The sequence below is a fragment of the Cygnus atratus genome, chromosome 1, assembly GCF_013377495.2.
Source record: "Cygnus atratus isolate AKBS03 ecotype Queensland, Australia chromosome 1, CAtr_DNAZoo_HiC_assembly, whole genome shotgun sequence".
In the NCBI taxonomy this organism is placed as follows: Eukaryota; Metazoa; Chordata; class Aves; order Anseriformes; family Anatidae; genus Cygnus; species Cygnus atratus.
The window spans coordinates 172,889,183-172,910,527 of record NC_066362.1 but is presented as its reverse complement, the minus strand read 5'-3'; the positions used below and the strand labels follow the sequence as shown (position 1 = coordinate 172,910,527).

The 21,345-nt window shown below is 34.8% G+C and overlaps 1 protein-coding gene across 1 annotated transcript in view; it reads right to left on the bottom strand.

Moving 5' to 3' along the window:
• Positions 1-21,345, bottom strand: part of DIAPH3 (diaphanous related formin 3) — a 242,523-nt gene that overhangs the window by 178,073 nt on the left and 43,105 nt on the right. The window contains 10 exon segments of the mRNA XM_050709286.1: positions 7,277-7,391; positions 8,269-8,553; positions 8,555-8,599; positions 10,969-11,052; positions 11,054-11,074; positions 11,520-11,584; positions 11,724-11,842; positions 12,764-12,880; positions 13,030-13,148; positions 13,579-13,689. Coding sequence (XP_050565243.1) covers positions 7,277-7,391; positions 8,269-8,553; positions 8,555-8,599; positions 10,969-11,052; positions 11,054-11,074; positions 11,520-11,584; positions 11,724-11,842; positions 12,764-12,880; positions 13,030-13,148; positions 13,579-13,689 — 1,081 coding nt within the window.

The following is a 21,345-nucleotide window of genomic DNA, read 5'->3' as shown; positions in this document are numbered from 1 at the left end:
GGTTTTTCTTATGTGGTGTATGCAAACACAGTTGGCACTAAGTCAGAAGAACACCTCGAAAATTAAAGCTGGTCTAAGGAAATAAGATCTTCACCACTTTGTCCTGAAATTCTGGAAATGAAGTCTTTTCAGTACTCTATCAATTACATTAGCCTACACAAAAATTTTCTTGAACAGGCTTAAGTTTTTCATTTTTAAAAGCCATTTACTAACACAATGACTGAGAAGTTTATTTGAATTTATGCAGATGCAAAATCATCACCCAAATATATTCTAGATGAAAATTTCAATATTAAATGTGTCAGTATACAATGAAAAGTCTTCATACAAAAGCTCTAATATGTATCTTGAAATTATACAAATATTCCTAAACTCAACTCCAATAACTAATGGAAGAAAACGCTGTATGCTTACTGGCATATTTCAAAGAAAACTGGCAGATATATAGGAAGAAAAAAAAATCAGAGAGAACTGTCTCGAAAAGGTCAATATAAGTGCCAACAGAGATAGCACTCCCAGAGAAGTGCTTTATTTTTGAATAATCAAGTCTGGCATGAGCTCTGGTGTGATGGGATCAGGCACTGCCATCTCCAATAAGGTTAGGATGAAAATCTGTCCCAGTCAATAAAAAAAAACAGTACAAAGATTATGTAGTCTTTCTCTCTAGAGTTTACTAGATCAGTTCCCTTTGATATCTAGGAAAAAAAGAAGAATAAATTTCTAATTTTCCCTGCCATCTCCCATTAACTGCAGTTATCTCCATATTATTAAAAATAATTAAGTATTTAAGAGTGGTTTCTTGTAATGTTTGATCTGCAATTTCAAATCCTCATTTGGACTTTAACACATTAAATATAACCATTATGTTAAAAATTACTCTTGTTGGATGAAGTCAAATCAGCTTATTAATAGGATATTTATAAACCCAGCACACTAATTATGAAGTGTCAATTTCACAAAACTACTACCTTTTTTACATTTTGCATACATGAAACGAATTGTCAGTTTTTTGTTGTTGTTGTTGTTTTTTGTGGTTTTTTGTTTGTTTGTTTGTTTTTCTTTTTTTAATACTTCCAAAGATTTCTTTTTGGCTAGAGGCTGCTTTCCTGTACACTCCTGTCCTGGTTTCAGTTAGGACAGAGTTAATTTTCCTCCTAGTAGCTGGCAGGGTGCTATGTTTTGGATTAGGATGAGAAGAGCGCTGATAACATGCTGATGTTTTAATTGTTGTAGAGCAGTGCTTACACCAAGCCAAGGACTTTTCAGCTTCTCGCTCTGTCCTGCTAGCGAGCAGGCTGGGGATGCAGCAGGAGCTGGGAGGGGACAGACCCAGGACAGCTGACCCAAACTGGCCAAAGGGGTATTCCATACCATCTGACGTCATGCTGAACAATATATAGGGGTGGCTAGCCGGGGTGGGGGGGCCGGCTGCTCGGGGATAGGCTGGGCATCGGTCAACGGGTGGTGAGCAATTGCATTGTGCATCACTTATTTTGTACACATTATTACTATTATTATTATTATTATTATTGTTATTAATTTTCCTGTCTTAATAAACTGTTGTTATCTCAACTCACAGGCTTCACTTTCCCATTTCTCTCCCCCATCCCAGAGAGGGAGGGGGGAGGGTGAGCAAACGGCTGTGTGGTGTTTAGCTGCCGGCCAGGTTAACCCACAACTCCACACACTTCAAAAATCTTATAATCACCTTTAGCAAACCACTTCCAACACCAGAAAGAAGACTTTAAGCAACACATAGCTGATTCTGACTTCAGTTATCCTGAACAAAGCCTATGTACTACTGTCTCACTGCATTAATTACACTTATTCATAGACATCCACCAACTTTTTGCTGTATATTCTCACACTAATGCCTTCAAAGTAGCCCCACAAACTGAGTGTATTTCTTACTGGCATTTCATTACTTTTCTCCTTTCTGTAAGTGACCAGACCATGCATTTGCATGTATATTATTTTAGCATTGTGAGTCTTAAACATAGTAGTTTGAAGGTACTCCAAGTAAACAACAGGCACACTTATACACATGATTAAGAACCTAAGAAATGCCCTACTGGGTCTGACCAGTGATCTCTCTAGCCCAGTACTGCCGCTGCAGTAAAGGACACTGTGCTAGCCTTATCACTACTACACTATTCTCCTGACTTCCCGAAAGAGGAAGTTCCTCTTCCTACAAACAGTGGCCTAGGAATGTTACATCCTTTCCTATTTCTTTTGGACCTATTGTCCCCGAATTTGTCTAATGTTCCTTGAACCTGCTGAACTTTCGAACTTGTCACCAAGTTGTCCCACCAATTTCCTAGCTAACCTTCTGTTTTCAAATCTTTAAATACACCTTTCAATATTGGCTGAAGCATCCTGTGAAAGAAATTCAGAATTCTAAAAAAGTATGAATAATGTCCTGTTTATCTTGCTACATTTAATGTGTTTTCCTGTTACATTCATTTGGGCAAGCCTTCCACATTTTAAATACTGTCCTTTTCCCTGTGATACTGTCTTTAACTTCCCAACTGAATCACACACTTTTTTGTTTTCCCCTCACAGCTTTTGTTGGACTTTTTCTGAATTACAGTACAGTGTTTACTCGACTCTGTAAGATGGCATTTTCAGAACAGCTTTTGGACTACTTGTAGGCATGAGTATCTTGTTTGCTGTACCGTTTGTCATTCAGTTCTCTGTCCTGAAGTTGAATAACCTGTATGCTAGATTTACTTGGGTTGTTCTCTCCCGGTCCATTAAGATTATGATTATTCTCCCTTCTGCTCCTACTCCTAAATCCCGTGCACAACCCAGGACCACTCCCAGATTAGCTCCGATTCCCTTTGGTTACAGAATACTGTAAACAGTCATTTGTCATATCCAAATCTTTTATCTTCTCATAACATCCTAACGAGTAATTGATGCAAGTCCATATGTAGGTAGTTAAATCTCCCACTTTACTGCCACAAAATCTGCAGTTTCTCTAATATCAGCATATTCTCATCACAAATATCATCTGATCAGAGGGCAATTAATACAGTGCAATATTTTATTATTAGAAGGAATTTCCATTCGCAAGGTTTCTACAGCGGGTTTTTCCCCCCACAAGATTTTTCACGCTGCTACACTTCATACTATTTTTCATGCTAAGTGCCACTCTCCTACCTGCACATCTAAACATTCTGGCAAAGCTGGCAGCATTTCAATGTCCTACACCATTGATTACTCTCATTCCGTCAGGCTTCCACCACATCTATCATAAAGGGTTTGTCAATCAATATCAAGCATTGTTCATTCATCTTACGTTTTAGGCTTCAGATAATACAAAAACACACGTAAGGTTTACTGTTGCTCCACTGCTCAGTATTTCACATATCAGTCAGCTTCAAGTCATACTTATTTGATTTAATGTATTATAGTAAGTGATTTCTTTAATACCATTGTTGCCAGAAAGACTCTTCACACATTTTCTTCATTGATCTGCAACTATAGTATAAATCATAAATATTTGATATTTCTTATGGTTTTTCTTTTTCAAATATCAAACTATCCTTAATACCTCATAGTCCTTTTTGCCTTTAAAATGAAAAATTATGAGGGAACCAAAGAAGATCCATGCAAAGCATTCACATTCAACTTATTTTCAGATTTTTTTTTTTTCCATTATCCATTTTTTGCCATTGTTGTTTTGGGTTTGCTTGCTTTTTTACGGTCAGGGAGAGAGCCTGGGACCGTTCCTTATTTTCCACACTGATGTTTATAAGGCAGTAATTTCACTCCCTTTTCTTTTAGCTGCTGACACAAAGCTAGTGATTTAAGGGTTCCAGAACCTTTTTTTTAATAGTTTCTTGTAACATCTCAGAATGAGCTTTCATGTTTTCTTGCAAATATCTTAAACATATGTACACTTTTCAGTCATAACTTAATCTTTTCTCAAGTATTCATGCTGAAAATATTCCATCCACACACTGATCAGTATTTCCAGATTCTGAACAAATATTCTCCTCCCACATTCCCTGTGTAGCAGTTAATCTATGTGGCTTTACAGGACAAAGGAATACGTTTGCCACTCTGCCCTTGCCTACTTCTTTCATGTATATAATCTTACAGTTCTTTAAGATTATACAGTTATTCTGAGCCCAGAAAAAGAGCTTTTCAACAATTAAATTACACTTTGTTTTCAGTAAGTTGCTACAGGAATACAATCAGCAACTCTTGCCTTGGTACTTCTCATTGTTCCAATTTAAATATGTAAAGTCAAAGAAGTGATTATTTCCCTCTACTTCCCCTTCACTCCCAAAGAGAAGTATCTGCAGCATTTGGTCAGTTTGGGGCTCTTCACTTCAAGAGAAATGTAGATATATTGGAATGGGTACAGCAGAAGACCACCAAGATGATTAGAGGGCTGAAACATACAATGCAGAAGGAAAGGCCAAGAGCTGTGATTGTCAGTCTTAAGAAAAGATAAAGGGTGAGGGAATTCTTACTGCTGTCTCAAACTATCTAACAGGAGGTTACAGCAAGAGGGAACCAGATACTTCTTGAAGGTGTACAATGAACAAGAAGCAACAGACAAAAGTTGCAACAAGAAATATTGCGACAAGATGTTATGGGAAAAAAATTACCACAACGGTAATAAACATTGGAAAAGGTTGCCAACCCTACAGCCATACATCTCCATTTTTTAGGGATATCCAAAATTCAGATGGAAAAGCCTCAGGCTGACTATGCTTTAAGAAGGTGGTTGAACCAGATGCCCTCCACATGTCCCTTCCAAACCAAATAATTCCATGATTTGAGAATGTCTTTGACCCTCCTAACATCCTCAATAAAAGTGATTTTCCAACAGTTTGAAGCTTGACGCTCTTTCATTTTTTTTCTACTCACAGTAATGTTTCTTTAATGTCTCCATAATATCTTCAGTTATTTCAATTGCTTCAATACCCATTTAGAATCAGCATCATTTCTAACTTTTATACAAACATCTGCTAAAGCTTCAAATCTTTTCAATATTATTCTGTATTCCTTTTTGTAGCAGAAATTCCTCAGTGGATTTTATACATACACATAAGACTTCCTCTTCTTGATCAACACTGAAATACTTCTGGCACATCAGCTGGTAAAATGCCGTAACTGAACATTAAGTAAGATCAGACTGAAGTATTCAAATCAGAAGAAAATTTACTTAAAGCATCATTGAGCATCCTGGTCCCTCCTTCCACAACAACTTCAGTGAAAAGAGTGCATAAGCAGACCCTTCAACAGAGTAGAAACCAGCTCATTCTTTACACTTGGTTACAGAATTATTTTCAGCTTCTCTTGTCTTTCTGGTTTCAGAGATAAAGCTTTGGAAATAGCCAAGGACTGTTCCCAAATTTAGTCTAGTGAATAGCTTGATTATTCTACATTAGAAAGCATGGTTAAAAATCTCTTTTAAGGCTGAGAGGTGTACGAAAAATGCAGGTCTCTAATACCCTTGACAAGTGTTATCATAAAAAAATAATGCATGAGCTGCAAAGAAACATCCCTTTTCTCCACAGCCATGAGTTAAAAGTAGTTACTGCACTGTCCTCTACACCAAGATTTACGCTAGTATTAAGAGACACTGAGATCCCCAGTGCTGCCTCTTTATATGTTTAAATATTCATGCAAATTTTGGTAAACCACTCACTAAAACAACGATGAAATTTAGTTCCTTGTTGCCCTTTAGATGCCTACTTAATATTCTAAATATAATCTTTAGTGTCTCCTCTTCCTTTGAAAAAATAAGACAGCACACATACCATCCACATGATACAGATAAGCAGTAAGCTCCACCTCTAAAAAATTTAAATTTATCCCTGCAAGCTTTTTTATCCACTACCACCATTACACCATTTGATTTAACAATACATCACTGATTTTTCATCTGTAGATCCAGTAATTCTCTTCTATTAGGTTTTGTCAAAACAATGTATCCAGTCCATTCAGTTCAACTTTGAAGGGATGTTAATCTTGTTAACTCCAATGTTCTTGCTGTCGGGAGATTCACAATCCTCCTCTGAGCCATTAATGTTTGGCCTCAACATCATCTAGTCTCCCAGATTTTACTGCTTAATTACACATAGGAAACAGCATTTCCTCCAGTGGCTTTTAAACCTTCCAACCTATTAATTCAGGGAACATTCTTGGGAATTCTCCTAACATTATAAAGGCACCACAATTATCTTTAGACTTATTCTAATAGATTCAAGAAAAAATGACTAGTCAGTGAGATTTTCTTGCCTTTTTATCTTTGCACAACATTTTTAACATTATTAATATCAACATTAATAACTGTAACTCTCAACTCATTAGAAATACTGCTACAGCAACTTAAGCATACAAAACCTGATCTGACAAAAACAGAAAAAAGTAAAAAGTTCTTGGTTACAGAGAGGAAAAAAACAAAAACAAGCAAACAAACAAAAAACTGTGGTTTTCTTGAGAATACCATGCATTAAATTAAATAAAAAAAATCACAATGAAAAATCTGAAACAAACTAAAAATATAATATTGTGTTTCAATTTGAAAATTTGAAAAGGAATTAATTATTGTGCTCCTTTGGCTGCCCCAAAGGACTAAATCTCTAACACCACTCAAGGAAGATAAGGAAAAAAAGTGTCAAGAAGTAACAAGATGGCATTTTATATATGGAATAAAATAATGTAACTACTATATCGGTAAGACAACTTACTTCCAGAAAGGGAGAAAAGGTTTAAAGACAGGAATACTTTCAAAGAGTTTGCTCTTCCACAAGGTGTTAAAAACTGAAGAAACTAAGCAAAATGTCAGGAGAGATGAATGTTGCTACAGTTTTATGGAAAAGTAAAAAACTTCATTAAAAAGATTCTCGACCTTCGAGGAACCAAACCAACATCAGTTAACATATGCAACCTGAGGGTAAATAGATCACCTTCTGGATTCTAGATTGGGTTACAGTATTTTATTAAGGTATTCTGACAAAATTTTATTTAAAAAACTTTCAAATGTCTGTATTATCAGGAAACATTTCCCACCATTTTTTTTTTGTTAAGTTTTTCCTTATGGGTCACACATTTTTTGCCACCCCTAAGGTAAAATAGTTCAACATTACTGCTTTAAGCAGTCTGGGATTTTCAAATGCTTTTTTCTTCACACACTCCACTGAAAAAAACGTAACTTTAATGTTATATTCTAAATCCTTTGATACAGTATTTAAGCCCCAACCACCTAAAAGATATCTTTAAAAGCTGAAAACTAAAGCAATCAATTACTTACCCCTCTGTTGACAACAAAATGTAAGTTCCAATTTGCAAAGCATGTCAGCATTCTCGTACTTGTCCTCTTCTGCCTTAACCCAGAAACAGGATTCTGTCATTTCCTGCGGCCTGATCTACAAGCAAGAGGTAAACCAAAATTAATTCAATTATTCTGATAGCACAGAGAGACCAAAGCAAATGAAATACTTAAGAGCTCTGTAAAACACATGAAGTTTTCACATACAATCCAACTTCAGAATTGTTAAAATGTTTTTGAATCAAAATAACAACACATACGCTAAGTGCTTTTGGACAAACAATATAAAGCAATACTGACAACGTACTCTGTTATCCAAGGTCTACATGTAGCAATCTTTGGTCTAGATTTAAAACTTGGGTAAGGCTTAGTCAGTCTCTGAACACAATTGATTCAAATAGATATTAAATATCTCATTTTGGCCTTTATTTTGGTCTACATAGTTACAGTTTCCAACACTCAATGTATTGATAATCCTGGTATACTTGATCCTGTCACAAGGGAGAAGAAAAAAAATAGACGGACTCTGTCCTTTTCAACTGTTAAATTTATGTAAGTACATTTACACTGAGGACAAATGGATAGACCTGCAATGCTTCTTCCCACAGTCCAGGGGCAGATAGATGCAAGACACTTGACTGGAAACTACAAAGCTATCAGTACCGTGCAGTGACTGATCCAGTGTAAACAGTCTGCTACAAGACAAGGCACAGAAGGATCCAGGAAGCATGCTGGTATCAAGGTTCTAGTACTCTAGACCGGAATTGACTTTTCCAGATATTTGCCTGAATGATGAGTCATGAGTCAATGAAACACAATTTTCAGGAAACTGTAAAAGCTAAAGGCAGAAAGCATTCATATTTTACATAATTTTAACTAATTTATCATTTGTTCTATACAGTCTTATTTCTGACAATGTATTTATCCAAAGCTGTGAGATTTTTGATCAGGTATTTGCCATTAATCAGTATTACCTTGGACCAATTGAGTCTTTTCATGGTAACCTCAGGTCTGAACTCTTTTTTAGGCTTCAGTCCAAATGGCAAAGTACATGAAGGTGGAGACCACTGTGCCCCAGGCAGGCCTGGTAGAGGTGGTGGTGGTGGGGCACCCAATGCTGGAGGAATTCCCAAGGCATTCAAAAATGGTGGAGGAGGAGGGGGAGGTGGCGGTGGTGGGATTGCCCCATTAGAAGGCAGTGGTGGAGGAGGTGGCAGCAACTGATGTGGTCCTGTAGCATCCGCTGGAATGACAGATGCAATCTCCACGTGTTGATGATAGACAACCAGGTGGCAAGGAGCCATACTGATAAGAAAAATATTCTTACTCAGTTTCACATTTTTATAAACTAAATGTCATTACAGTCATTGTTTATAGGTTAAATCCAGCAAGCAAAGTTAAAGTCAGTGACATTTTCTGTGCATAGGACAAACAAATATGAATTATAATAAAGCCAACATGTTTTTAATTTCATATTTGGAAGTCTCAATATTTGAAATAGACATCCAGAGCAGTGGGTGAATGCCAGAAATCTCAAACTGAAATTCTATATCCCACTCATATTTCATTGATCATGATCTAAGAAGTGTTCAATAGGTATCTTGATGAAATTTTATTGAGACTAACACAGTTCGATTCAAATTAAGAAATAACAACCTAGTTTCTAACATTCCTACTTATCGGACAGACTACAGAGAACTATTCCTAGGATTTAATACCGGAATATGACTTAAGATCTTAAGATTGGTAATCCTGTTGAAAAGAAAAAAAAAAAAAAAAAACATTTTCCAACACGGGAGCACTTTCATTCTGCAGGATTGAAAGCAGAAAGTAATGATGAAAAAAATCCTTCCAAAAATTATGGCTGCCTTACATCTGCAGATATATAAAGCTAGCAGCCATTCTATAAAACTAGCAGCCATCCTATTTGTGAAAATAAAAAACATTACCCTATTATAACAAAGTGGACAGAAAAATAGCATCAGGACAATATTATACAGTGCTTATTGAAGCAGTTTTGACAACTGTAATAAAAATTCGTAAGATAACACGCTGACAATATTCAATATAGTGAGGATATCCGTACTATATGGAGATGGACTTTTTCTGCTATTTGAAGAAATTCTGTCACAGCCCTTTAAACATTATTAAATAGCTAACCAACAAAAACAAAAAAAAGAATAGATAAGAAATATTTACCTACTGGTCATAATGCTAATCAACTATTTAAATTGATAATTATGAACTGGAATAGTCCATTTTAGTTTTCAAAAGTAGAAGACAATACATTAAGCAAAGGACTGACACAGTTTTACAAAGAAATAGCTAAATACCAATAAGTATAAATAAACAAATGCAGGTCAGTATTATTGCTTTCAATTGCTCAAAATCTGCATTATTTACACCGACACCAAACAATTAGGTTCTAAAAAAAGTGAAAGAAAACAAATATGAACAAGCTCTAAATACTAAAAAAGAGTAAATGAGGAATGAGACCAGGAGAAAGATAGTTGTAACAGGTTGATGCCACATGGAAACCAAAGATTTCTCTTAAAATGAATTTAAGAGTAATAGTACTAAATAGAAGTAATCGATTACTTGTTATTTGTAAAGTATTCCAAGTAAAATTAACAGTAGAATAGTTCATGAGCATAAGCATATATTATGCTCACTGTAAAAAAAAAAAAAAGCTATATTTAATCCAGTGAACAACAGAAACAGTAAAATATGGGAAATAAGACCTAATTCACTCACAAAAAAGGAACAAAGTTTGTTTTCAACAAATATCCATAAAACTACTTTATTAATTTATGATGCGCAGCTCATTATTTTTTTTAGAAAGCAACAAATTGTGTAATTACTTTTTTTTAAAGCCTGGCTTCAATATTAACAGTGAATTCTGACCAGAAACCTGAATCAAAATAACATTTTTGAGCAGACCAACGCAGAGCTGAACTAACATTCCTCACTTAAAAAAAAAATGAAACAAGCTCAAAATCATAAAAAAGCTCTATGATCAAAATATATATTTCATCATCTTTCTACATCCATGTTTTCTCTTCTAACTAGATGATCTTTAAGGTCCCCTCCAACCTGAGCCATTCTTAATGCTGTCTGTATTTAGCCATTTTTAGACTGTGCCTCATTCTTGAAAATAAGACACAGGAAAATCACTTGCTCACAAAGTCTCCTTACACAAATTTTAGAGCTGAAGCAGCTACAAGTTTACTCAAGTATTGCTCAAAAATCTGCACTATTCCTTCTCCATCACATTTTATAATATCTATTTATGTTTGAAATTTGAAAAACTATCAGAAAATGTTCTCATCAAGCCACAAGTTGTTTCTTTCACTGCTGGATACCCATGGTAAGGCTTCAGCAAATCAACTGCACAATGAATAATCTCCTGTTGAGGGATAAAGATCACAGTGATAAATGCTAGTCTAAAAGCATATGACTTATTACCCTATGTGGTTAATTACTTTGGAAATATATGACACTGAAAGCAAAACCCAAATGAAACAAGAAACTAGTTAATTAACAGAGCTCAGGCACAAAAAGGATCAACTGGGATCTCATATAGCTAATTAGTGTCACACTACAACTCTTTGTATAAAACAGAAATAAAAGAAACTAACAATCAATAATAGCATTCTTTTTCTAGCGTTCTATACCTGCAATTTAAAAGCTTGTAATTCTGCTTCAAGTTCATTGATTCTTTCTTCTTTTTTTTGCAGTAGGGCCTGGGTCTCCTGATGAAACTACAAAATCTTTTTCAAACTAAGGAAAAAAAAAGAAAAAAATGTTGATACCAGTCAGTTCCACATAGCTTCTTTGGATTCCCACTTCTCCTTTTGGGTTTCTTAACAAAAAAATTGGTAAAGTATGGTAATACAGAGTCTGCAGACACAAACAAGTAAATTCTTATTCTCACACTTCAGCTTTCTGAGAAACTGTTAACTGTTCAGATAAATCTTTCAGTTGATTTTGGGGAGATTTATATGTGAAATCTTAAAATAAATAGTAGAAAGGCTAAGTTAAGGTAACTATTTTACAACTTTTCTGTACTTCCCAGTCCACAAGAAATAGCCAATTCCCACTTCAACGTAAGTAATAATAGTAATTTGAAGTTAAAAGCTACGCCACTTTCAATTACACTATTCATGAAGCTATTAAGTAATTTCCTGTGTCCACGTGATGACCACATAACTTAAAAATTACATACTTTTCTGGAAAGTTCAGAAGCTCTCTCTTCGCATTCTTCTAATCTTGCTTTATCTACACAAATATCTGGAAAGAAATAAGCAAATACACACTTGCAAATATACAGGGAACAAGGACTCTTAACCACATATACAACTTTAATTTGTTTTTTTTGAAATACAGAAAAAAGTATGATATTGTAATCATTTCCATGCACAGTACTTACCTACTAAGTGGCTGAAATTTATATCTAATCTTTTACGATACGTGAAATCTGGGTCTGTTCCACTTCGATGTAACACTATCTGGGAAACGCACTCTTCAATTATTTTGAAATACTGTGGGCTAGAGACAGAGGTAAATTCTTTTACAACTTTTTTTTTCTTTTAACATATACTTAAATCCTGTCTATGAACACAGTTGAGGTTGAAAGATTTAGGCTGACTTATTTCTATCGGATAGATGCAAACCTCAAAGGACAAATATGTCTGGTATTTTATTCTACAAGAACAGTTACACAAAGCCTGAATTACCAGTAGACCTAAACATAAAGCATTCTTATATCATAAACTCCGCATCTCTTTTCCTATTGAACTACAGAAAGACGGGACATCTTCCTGCTTCTTATCAACAGAGAGAAGGCTTTCCTTCACTTTTATTCCTTCTGCTTTCATGACTTTTGTGACTGTGGGTACCTGCAACCCTGTTGCAGTAAAATGAATGAAAAACCACATTGTTCTAAAATGCCAAATGGTACGACAGCTGGGCCACTTGACCAGAACATGCAAGCTGTGAATTCAAACCCTTTCAGGTGGAAGAGGTGTAGCACAGATGTACCCAAGTCAGGCAAGCACTCTTAACTTAATAAGGTGAGATGTGTGCACAAAGTACACTTCTGTGCATAATGTGCTTTTTGTCCTTTGATCCAAATACACAACAAAATTACAATTGGTTATAAATCATGTCAGTAGCAGTAAGAGATCTGTTCTGATCACTTATACTTGCAGTACATAAGCTTCAGATCTCAACGAAAGTAGTATTCTACATATAAAATTGTATCCTAAGCAGAAGGGGGAAAAGAGCATATAGAAGACATTCTTATTCAAATCTGATACTTTTGAACATGAATTCACAAAGGAATACTTCCAAACTGCATTCAGCACAGAAAAATACTAAAGTGTATTTATCTTTAAAATTGTAAAAGCACATTAATGATTAAACAACCACCTAATCCATAACTGACACTTAATATAGCATTAAACATACCGTATAAAATAGTCATTTCTTATCAGCAAAAGATGTTGGAGAATAGAAAGAAAATATCCTTCAGCACTGGTGTCCTTAACTGTATTCCACACCATGTTGTAAACATCATTTACTTCAGTACAAGAGTTAAGGAGAGTAACAGCAAGGAAGAAACGTTTCATTCAAATGTTGACTGATAACTTTTTTTAAACAAAAGCTGTATCAGAAAAATGTCCATTACAGACATTATTTTGTTCATGTTTCTCTTGACAATATCAAAAGGATATTCTAGTTCAGATCTAATATCTTCTAAACGATGAGAGAACTCAATCATGTCTTCTTCCTTATGCTCATTGAACACCTTCAGCTGAATATCTAGTGCTTCATTTTTTATACATTTCAATTGCTGCAAGGAAGAAACAATTGAAAAGCCAGTAAAATTAGCGTCACCCTAAGTAAATAAACTGTATCCTTTATTAATAATTACTGCAAGTCTAGATCATTTTAAAGTTTAAATAACAATATCACAGAATTAAGTCAAATATTCAAAAGGTAATCATGGCTTCAACCTGGCGTAACTAGTGGCTGCACTATATTCTGTCGCATGTTCTAAATTAAAGTTCTAAAAGGTTAAGAATTCAGCATAAACTTCAGAGAGCACACATCACCTTTTCATTCTTATTTTAAGGCTGATTCTCATATCTAACTGCTTATGCTCCAGCTTAATAAAATGCCTTTGAGAATAATTTATTACAACGTGTTCTCTGATTCCCCCTCAAGCTCAAATAGTCCAGTAATTTAAATAGTAATACAAAGAGAGACTACAAGGCACTTACTGGCAATATCTCTTTTAATCCACTGCGCATAAATTCATTTCTGATGTGAAGCCTAAAATCCAAATCATCAGGAGATGTAACAAGAGCATTGATGAGCTGCATGCAAGCTACCTATAACAAAGGAAAAATAAAACAATTTTTAGTTTTCAATAATTATCACAGTCAAAACAAGACATAACAAACTACCTAATTAGACACACCTAATTATGTCACATCTGATTATCAATACATTATAATCATATAATTAAGATACTTAAATTTCATATCAGCCATGAGGTATAGATACCAAACACAAATCATAAATTTCCATAAAAATTAAGTGTTTTCTCACTTCATTGAATTTTGCCGTTTTATACAAACGGCAAGTTCATTTACCTCAAACACCTTGATAAGCATAATTCTCAATACATAAATAATTCAATGTAAACATAAATAATTCAATGTAAACATACATTTCTGTAAACATATATATATTTAGTGACGTAACAGAACTGGTAAAAGCTAAAATCTATGTATACAGTGGAAATCATATTAGAATGCAAAACACTGATTTAAACTAAACTGAACCTAAAGAGCAGAATGCTTTTTTTTTTTCCTTCTCTTTTTAAAGTCTTCCCTCTTACAATGTACTGAGTTTCACAGAACACTTGATGGGAACAGTACTTCAGCTCAAAAGCAAGCATTAAGTCAGCTGATGCCTATACAAGTCCATGATCAACTAGCAAGTAGTCTCTCCTCCCAAGAACAAAGATTTATCTGGAGAACCCACAGCAGGAAGCAGCAGGAATTAACTATCCAGATTCACAGTCATTTAGAACAACAGTGAATTATTATTATAATTAATCACAAAGAAGGACCTGCTAGGATAACAACAGCCATTATTTCCTTTTTTAATTTGTTGTTGTTGTTTTCCTTTTACCCTCTTTATTGATCACACATCTTGCTTGAATGCACCTGAAATCTGTTATTCGTGCATTTCCAGAGATTTAAGCTGCTTTTAAAAACACAAGTCAATTAGGATATTTGGCCTAATATACTATGTAAACAAGTAAAACAGCCCATGTTAAATGCCTTCTCTGTTGTAAAGCCTTTTGTCATCTAAAAAGGACAATGCATTATTTTGTGGTCAAGGAAAAGGCTCTATAGGGAATATACTGTATCAGTCACCTTCAAAGTAAGTATAAGTCCAAGTAATGAATTTATATAAGGTCACCAATTCCAAGTAATTTACATATAGTACATATACCAGAAGAACTACATGGCCAAGCTACTTTGGTACAGACTGTAAGTAATACAAAGGTACTCACTCATGAGCTTTCCAAGAGGAAAGTACTTATACTTCAGAACACATCAAGATTAAATGATGACACAGACTGACACATCATGTCAGACATGATCATCATTTATCCTACTGCAAAGAATGTAAGTATGAAAGTAGTTGTATATATCACTTTAAATAAACCGTTTTGAGAGTACATGGCAGTCCATGTATATTAGGCCTACTTGAAAGCAGCATTAGAACACGTAGATTAACTTTAGTTAACACTGCAGGGGAACGAAGTAGCTTAGTTATAAGAACAGAGACGTAAAGAGTGTAAACAATCTGTAAATAGTGGTGAGAGCTGCAAACCTGTCGAAAACATCAATTCAAGCAGAGCGTAAGCTCCATCGAGTATCTGGGGACCAAGCATTAGCACATTGTGTCAGACATTCTCCACCCAGTCCTGAAAATTGCACTGTTTGGAGTTACTTAGTACAATAACTCTGCACCAGGACTTACGACCATCTCTCCATCCTCAAGAGAGGCATGAGGACAAGGAGGCACGGCATGGCTGGAACCACTATACTAACTTCTGTCCTGGAGAAAAAGTACCATAACAGCATCTACTCTTATATTACTACACCGTATAACGTACCTTGTATCATTGACAATTTTAAAACAGTAATAGGAGGAGGGAGCAAGCTGCTTTCCTCCTTCCCCTTACTTGAATGAGCAACTTAGAATTAAGTTATCTTCCTTTGAAACTTCTATGAAGCTCAGTACACGCCAATATCTAGATTCACATAATAAAAAACTATTGTTCTTACCATATTGACATCAGTAGGACACAGCACACTAAATTCAATTATTTTTTTAAAATCAACCGTATAAAAAATGTTAAGGCAAACTTCTGTATCTTACTCCAGTCTTAGTCAGTAATTATTCAAGACAAAATATCTAAATAAAATAAATCAACTGGAAAAAAAAAATCAAAACTTCAGCCAATTCAACATAAAGCTGTATCTAAGCAGGCTAAAGAACACAGTTTGAGGGACAATCTTCAGAAAATATCTACAACAAACAGAGAAAGAAGGAAGTCAACCAGATAATCTGTAGGGTCAGTAAAAGATCACAGTAAGAAGGAATACCCAGAGAAAACAAACTTCAGCAACACTTCATCGATGTTCTGTGTGTGTGAAAGGAGTTCCCACAGTAGAACACAGAGAGAAAGGATATCTTTCACAGGTTCAGGGGTTGGCAGAAGAACTTATAAACAAAGCCAACAATTAAAAGACATGAAAGAGGATTCACCCAAAAGTTAGGAATAAAATCAAATATAAAGTTACTTCAGTACTCACTATTGCATATAAATTCTTACTTAAAAGTACATTGACACACCCAGGAAGATGACAAAAAAAATGCTGATATTTACAGGGATGTTTTGGGGGAAAATCTGGACAACTACAGCCTGGTAAGCTTGACTTTTCTACTGTGCAAATATATTGAAAGTATAATATATAGAACAGAAAAACAAAATTATTGAATAGCATGACTGAATGCAACATAAATGAACAATGTGAAAAAATGCAGAACAGCTCTGTAAAGCAAAGACCTTTTTCACAAACTGATTAGACATGTTGGAAAAGCTCATGGAATAGACAAAAACACTCTGACTGGCCAAAGAGTAGACTTGAAATAAGAAAAAAAAAGTTTGTAAAACGTCAAAAAAATAGAAAATTTTAGGATAGAGTTTATTAAATAGCCAAATCCCATAATACTACAAAATGGTATATTTGTTTGAAGTTTCTTTTTTTAAAAAAAAAAAAAAAAAGCTTTTAGAGCTCAAAAATTATTTGAGCTGTATTAAGATTTGATGACGTAATGTTTTGTTGCCACTTTTTTCCTTGCTGTAAGTCTGTCTCTATTTTATGAAAGCAAAATGTGTAACATAAAAAGTTAACAAAGTAATAACAAAATAAAAACACTTATAAGGCATTAAACTGCAAGGCAATAAAGACGTTCTCCCTTTCTATGCCCTTTCTCCACATTCTTCTCAGAGTTCATCTAGACCATCACCTAATGAGTAGCAATAAAAAATATACATATTAAAGAGGAATATACCAACAGTCTGTTTTCTTTCAGAAAGAAATATACTACATTTCTAGCAGTCATTTTTAAAAGAACTCAGTTAAATAGGAAGACGAGTAACGGGACTGCAACTTTGACCGTTCTCTCTTAACAAAATACATTTCCTTGAGAAAGATCTTTCAGATTTGGGGCTGCTTCATTAAAATTATAAATAAGAAATAATCCCCAGTTATTCTTTGAACAACCAACTTGAAAAGTGGCTAAATTGATAACAGTTTGGGGCTTAAACTCTCACAGTAGATCCTGTCATCTTTGTAGTGCTTGTCAGAACTATTATTCTGAAATCTTCAAGTAATTGTCTTAATAGTACCCAATACAGGAGAAATTAAGACTCTTCTCTTGCACAATCAAGCTTTTTTGGAAACTGAATAAGCTCTTCATACCCAATATTTGTCTGTCATGACCTTTAAAATCTTGCTTAGAACGTGCGTTGCAGCCTGGTAGCCCAGATATTTTTACTAGTAACAGGCTACAAGCTTTGTATTAAGCTAAGAATACATGCCTCCAGACTTTTCAGGCTCTACTGAGACTTTTCTTGGCCTGCCTGGATCTTTGTTTTGGCTTATTTAGCTGCAATAGGAGTAGGCTAGTATCAGAATGACTACTACCCCATTTGTTTTAGATTTGACTTAGCCTTGTACAAGTTTGTGGCACACAGTTCATACGCACAGTTTACTGTTGCATATATTTCTATAACTAGCAGGCAGATATATGACCCTAAACAAAGTGCAGCACAGAGGAGCAGAGGCATGGGATAAGAGCAGATACATGTTTATCTGACAATAAAGTGTTAATGGACTAATCAAATTATTTAAACTAATGATAAATCCCTGGCTTTTAATGGAATCTGTGTTCCTTATGCCCACACACAGCACAAATTGCAGTAAAACAACTTGGAAGATCTGACCAGAGTCGTCTGTAACTTGGATGCTACAAATGGCAGAGAGTAAACAGTTGAAATGTACTGCAACAATTCCTTACAGAATATATTCTCTTATTCTCTAAGTATGGGCTATATTGTTTATTCTTAAACTTTTTTTGTATTTGTTTTAGTATAGGTCCCCTTTCAAATCCATCCACATCCACTGTCAGTATTCGTATTTTTCCCTCAGTAGCCTTTTTTTTTTTTTTTTTTTTTACTGCCCCTGATTTTGTAGTGCTTTATCTCTCTGGAAAAAGAGAGTCATTCATTCAATTTTATTTTCTTGATTCAATTAGCTCTTCCATTCAAAACTAGTAATTCAGTATCTCTGGTTGCATTACCAGTATTACTGGTTGAGACTCTACAAACATGTACATGATAACATACAGTCAGTTACAATGTACAATACTGCACATTTACATTTATATTTCGATAAAACAGAAACTTTATGGTGTTTGATTACAACAGAATTGGAACCTCTGACATTGTTATCAACAGTTTAAAACAGTATACTTACAATACTAACATGAAAAAATGTAATAAAATGGATGGACATGTGAGCAAGGAATTAGCTTTTATCTAATTTGATTTAAACTATCAAGGAAGAGGCAATCAAGAAAGCAGACTACAGTGTAAATCCAGACTAAACTAGTTTAATCTTTGATGTAGCAATGCAATTTAGATGAAACAATGTCTACAGATGCAATTGCTGCTAATTTTTCTTTCTTTTAATTCCCCAAATGAACAAGGTACTTGTACACACGTGCTCTTCAAATGGAAAACAGACAAGATACCACAGTGAAAAGCAAGAAACCTATCAGTAAAAAGTACCACTGTTCTAGTATTTGAGTCAAATTTGATCAAGTGGGAATTCAACTTCAGTTCGTAACTAGAACATAAGTTAGTTTTCCTGGAATAAACAAGGCAAAGACCTAGTGGATTGTGTTAGCAAACTATTCCCATAGGAATACAAAGACAAATCAACAGTGAAAGTTCCAAACAGAATTCTGCAAAAGCAGAATGAGAAGCGGTTATACAAGAGGAAGCAAGTAAGCAATGCCTCATTTAAATCTACCTTTGAGTAACTTGCTTCATGAAACTTTAAAAAGAAGAAAAAAAAATGAGAAGAACAATGGCAAGAGCCTATTACTATTTCACAAATGTTTATAACGTTTCAAATGAAACTACCATTTAATGGCAGCTACAAAGAGGACAAGGGGCAACAGGTACAAGCTGCACTGGGTGAGGTTTCACTTTGATATAGAAAATAATTTTTTAGAGAGATCAGTCAATCACAGGAAGCCTCCCCAGGGATGTGGTGTAGTCTCCATCACTGGATGTTTTCAAGAAGTGACTGGACAGGGTGCTAGATAATCTCATTTAGGCTCCTATTTCCACAAAAGGTTGGACCAAATGATCTTTGGAGGTTCCTTCCAACCTGGGCTGTTCTCTGATCCTATGATTAGTATGCAATACTTAAATTATTGTGATAACACATGATAAGAACTTGAAATCTGTTCGCTCATATCAGTGTAGAATACAAGAAGATCAATAATAACAATGCAAGTAAGGAAAAAAATATTTTAAAACTGTCAAAAAGAGGAAAAAATAAATTTGTGAACATTTTAGTAACACAGCTGTTGGGCAAATTAGATTTTGGGGGCACATACCAAAAACAAGATAAAAATATCCTTCTTATGCTTGAAGAACAGCATCCAAGTGGTTTAATAACTGGCAATTTTAACCAATAACCCATTGAAGATTCAAGAACAAAAACTTTTTTCTAAAGTTTGCAGTTGGAATAAAATATATTAATATTACTCTATGTTTAAAGGTATGTCAATAAAAATGCAGCAAACCTGGTACAATTAGTGTCTGCATAAGGCACAAGAAAAAAAATCAAGAAACAGAAGTGTCAGGAGTTTTCCAACAGAATATAGCTCAAATTTCAGATGCTTACATTTAGATGCCTATATGTAGACAGATACCCGCATGCAGCTGTGTGCTTTGCTAAACTCCCATTCTTATTAATTAGTTGCCTACTGGATTTTATAAGCAGTTCAGATCTTTACGATACCCATGGAGTGACTGGGGCGTTCTAGGATCCATTGCCTGTATGGACTAGGGACACATTTCATCAACTTAAACATAAATACATAGTACAGCTAATACCATTATAGCTGCTTCAGTGCATCCTACTGGGCTTCCAAATTCCAGTCCAGAAGAGTGAGAAGGAAGCGTGAGAAGAAACCTCTTGAAGGAAATTTGTTGTATCTGCAAATACTGTACACATTTGCTTAATATACAAAGGCATCTGAAATGATGTGTGAGAAACTAAATTGCACTTCAGATTTCCCTTGGATACATGAGAATTCAAACCTCTAGCTCACATGCTTGATGGGTTGGCTTACTTGCAAACTCACTTGTTCCCAATCAACAAAGTTTTGATTAAGTCTGATATTTTGCCTCTACCATATGAGTCTACTTGCTTAAGAGGAAGAAAATCTCAACCACAAAAATGCCCCAGAAAAATAATAAGTAAAACCTGTCATTTTTTAAATAAAAAAAAATAAGTACATGTCTTTTCTTTAGAAATATCAGATTAATAGCTCTTCATTTTAAAGCAGTACTAAAGCTGTTTAACAACATGTTTTAAAAATTCTGAAGATTCACATACAAACTGGTATCTACAACTGTTAAATTATAGGGAGCACCACTGACTTCAAATCTAACAATAGTCAAACAATAAGTTTGCTCCCGTTTCCTAATACATTCACTGCCTATTCACAGAGTCTATTGGAGGAGTGTGTAAACGGGGCCTTTCAGGTTCCCTGTCCAACTTCTAATGCTGCAAATAAAGGGTCAGACCAAAGAGAAAACAGGGTCCAAATAGTTGAAAGAACTTATTCAGGGAGAAAGGAAGCTACAGACAAGTAATTCTTTTCTTCAAGCATTTGTCTCTACATATACAATTCTAAGCAGTACCCACTCATAATTACTTGTCTTCAATGTTCCTAATTAAGCAAAAATTGAAGACCAGTTATCCCAAATGCAACATCATTCTTTGACAACTCTCAAAGTACAAAACACTTATTGAAAATTCTGTGATGCTCCAGTTGACAGCTCTATAAGTGTCAACTATTGGTACACAGAAGAATCAGTCATTATTTGCACTCCAGAGGAGTGGGCCCAAACTGACAATTCAACAGTATTCTTTTACACTCTATTACCTTGAATGAAACTGACAGTCTTTTGAATTTTCAGCCATGGGCAAAAAGAGGCAAAGCCATGTCCATATCAAAAAGGCAACTCGTCTTCAATAATGAAGAGGTATTCCTGCTGAGGTAGCATGAGGTTTAGTGAAGACAGGTCAATTAGCTTCCTCAGAAGTCATTGTGACCAAAATATTCTGGGCAAATGGTCTATACCTAAAACC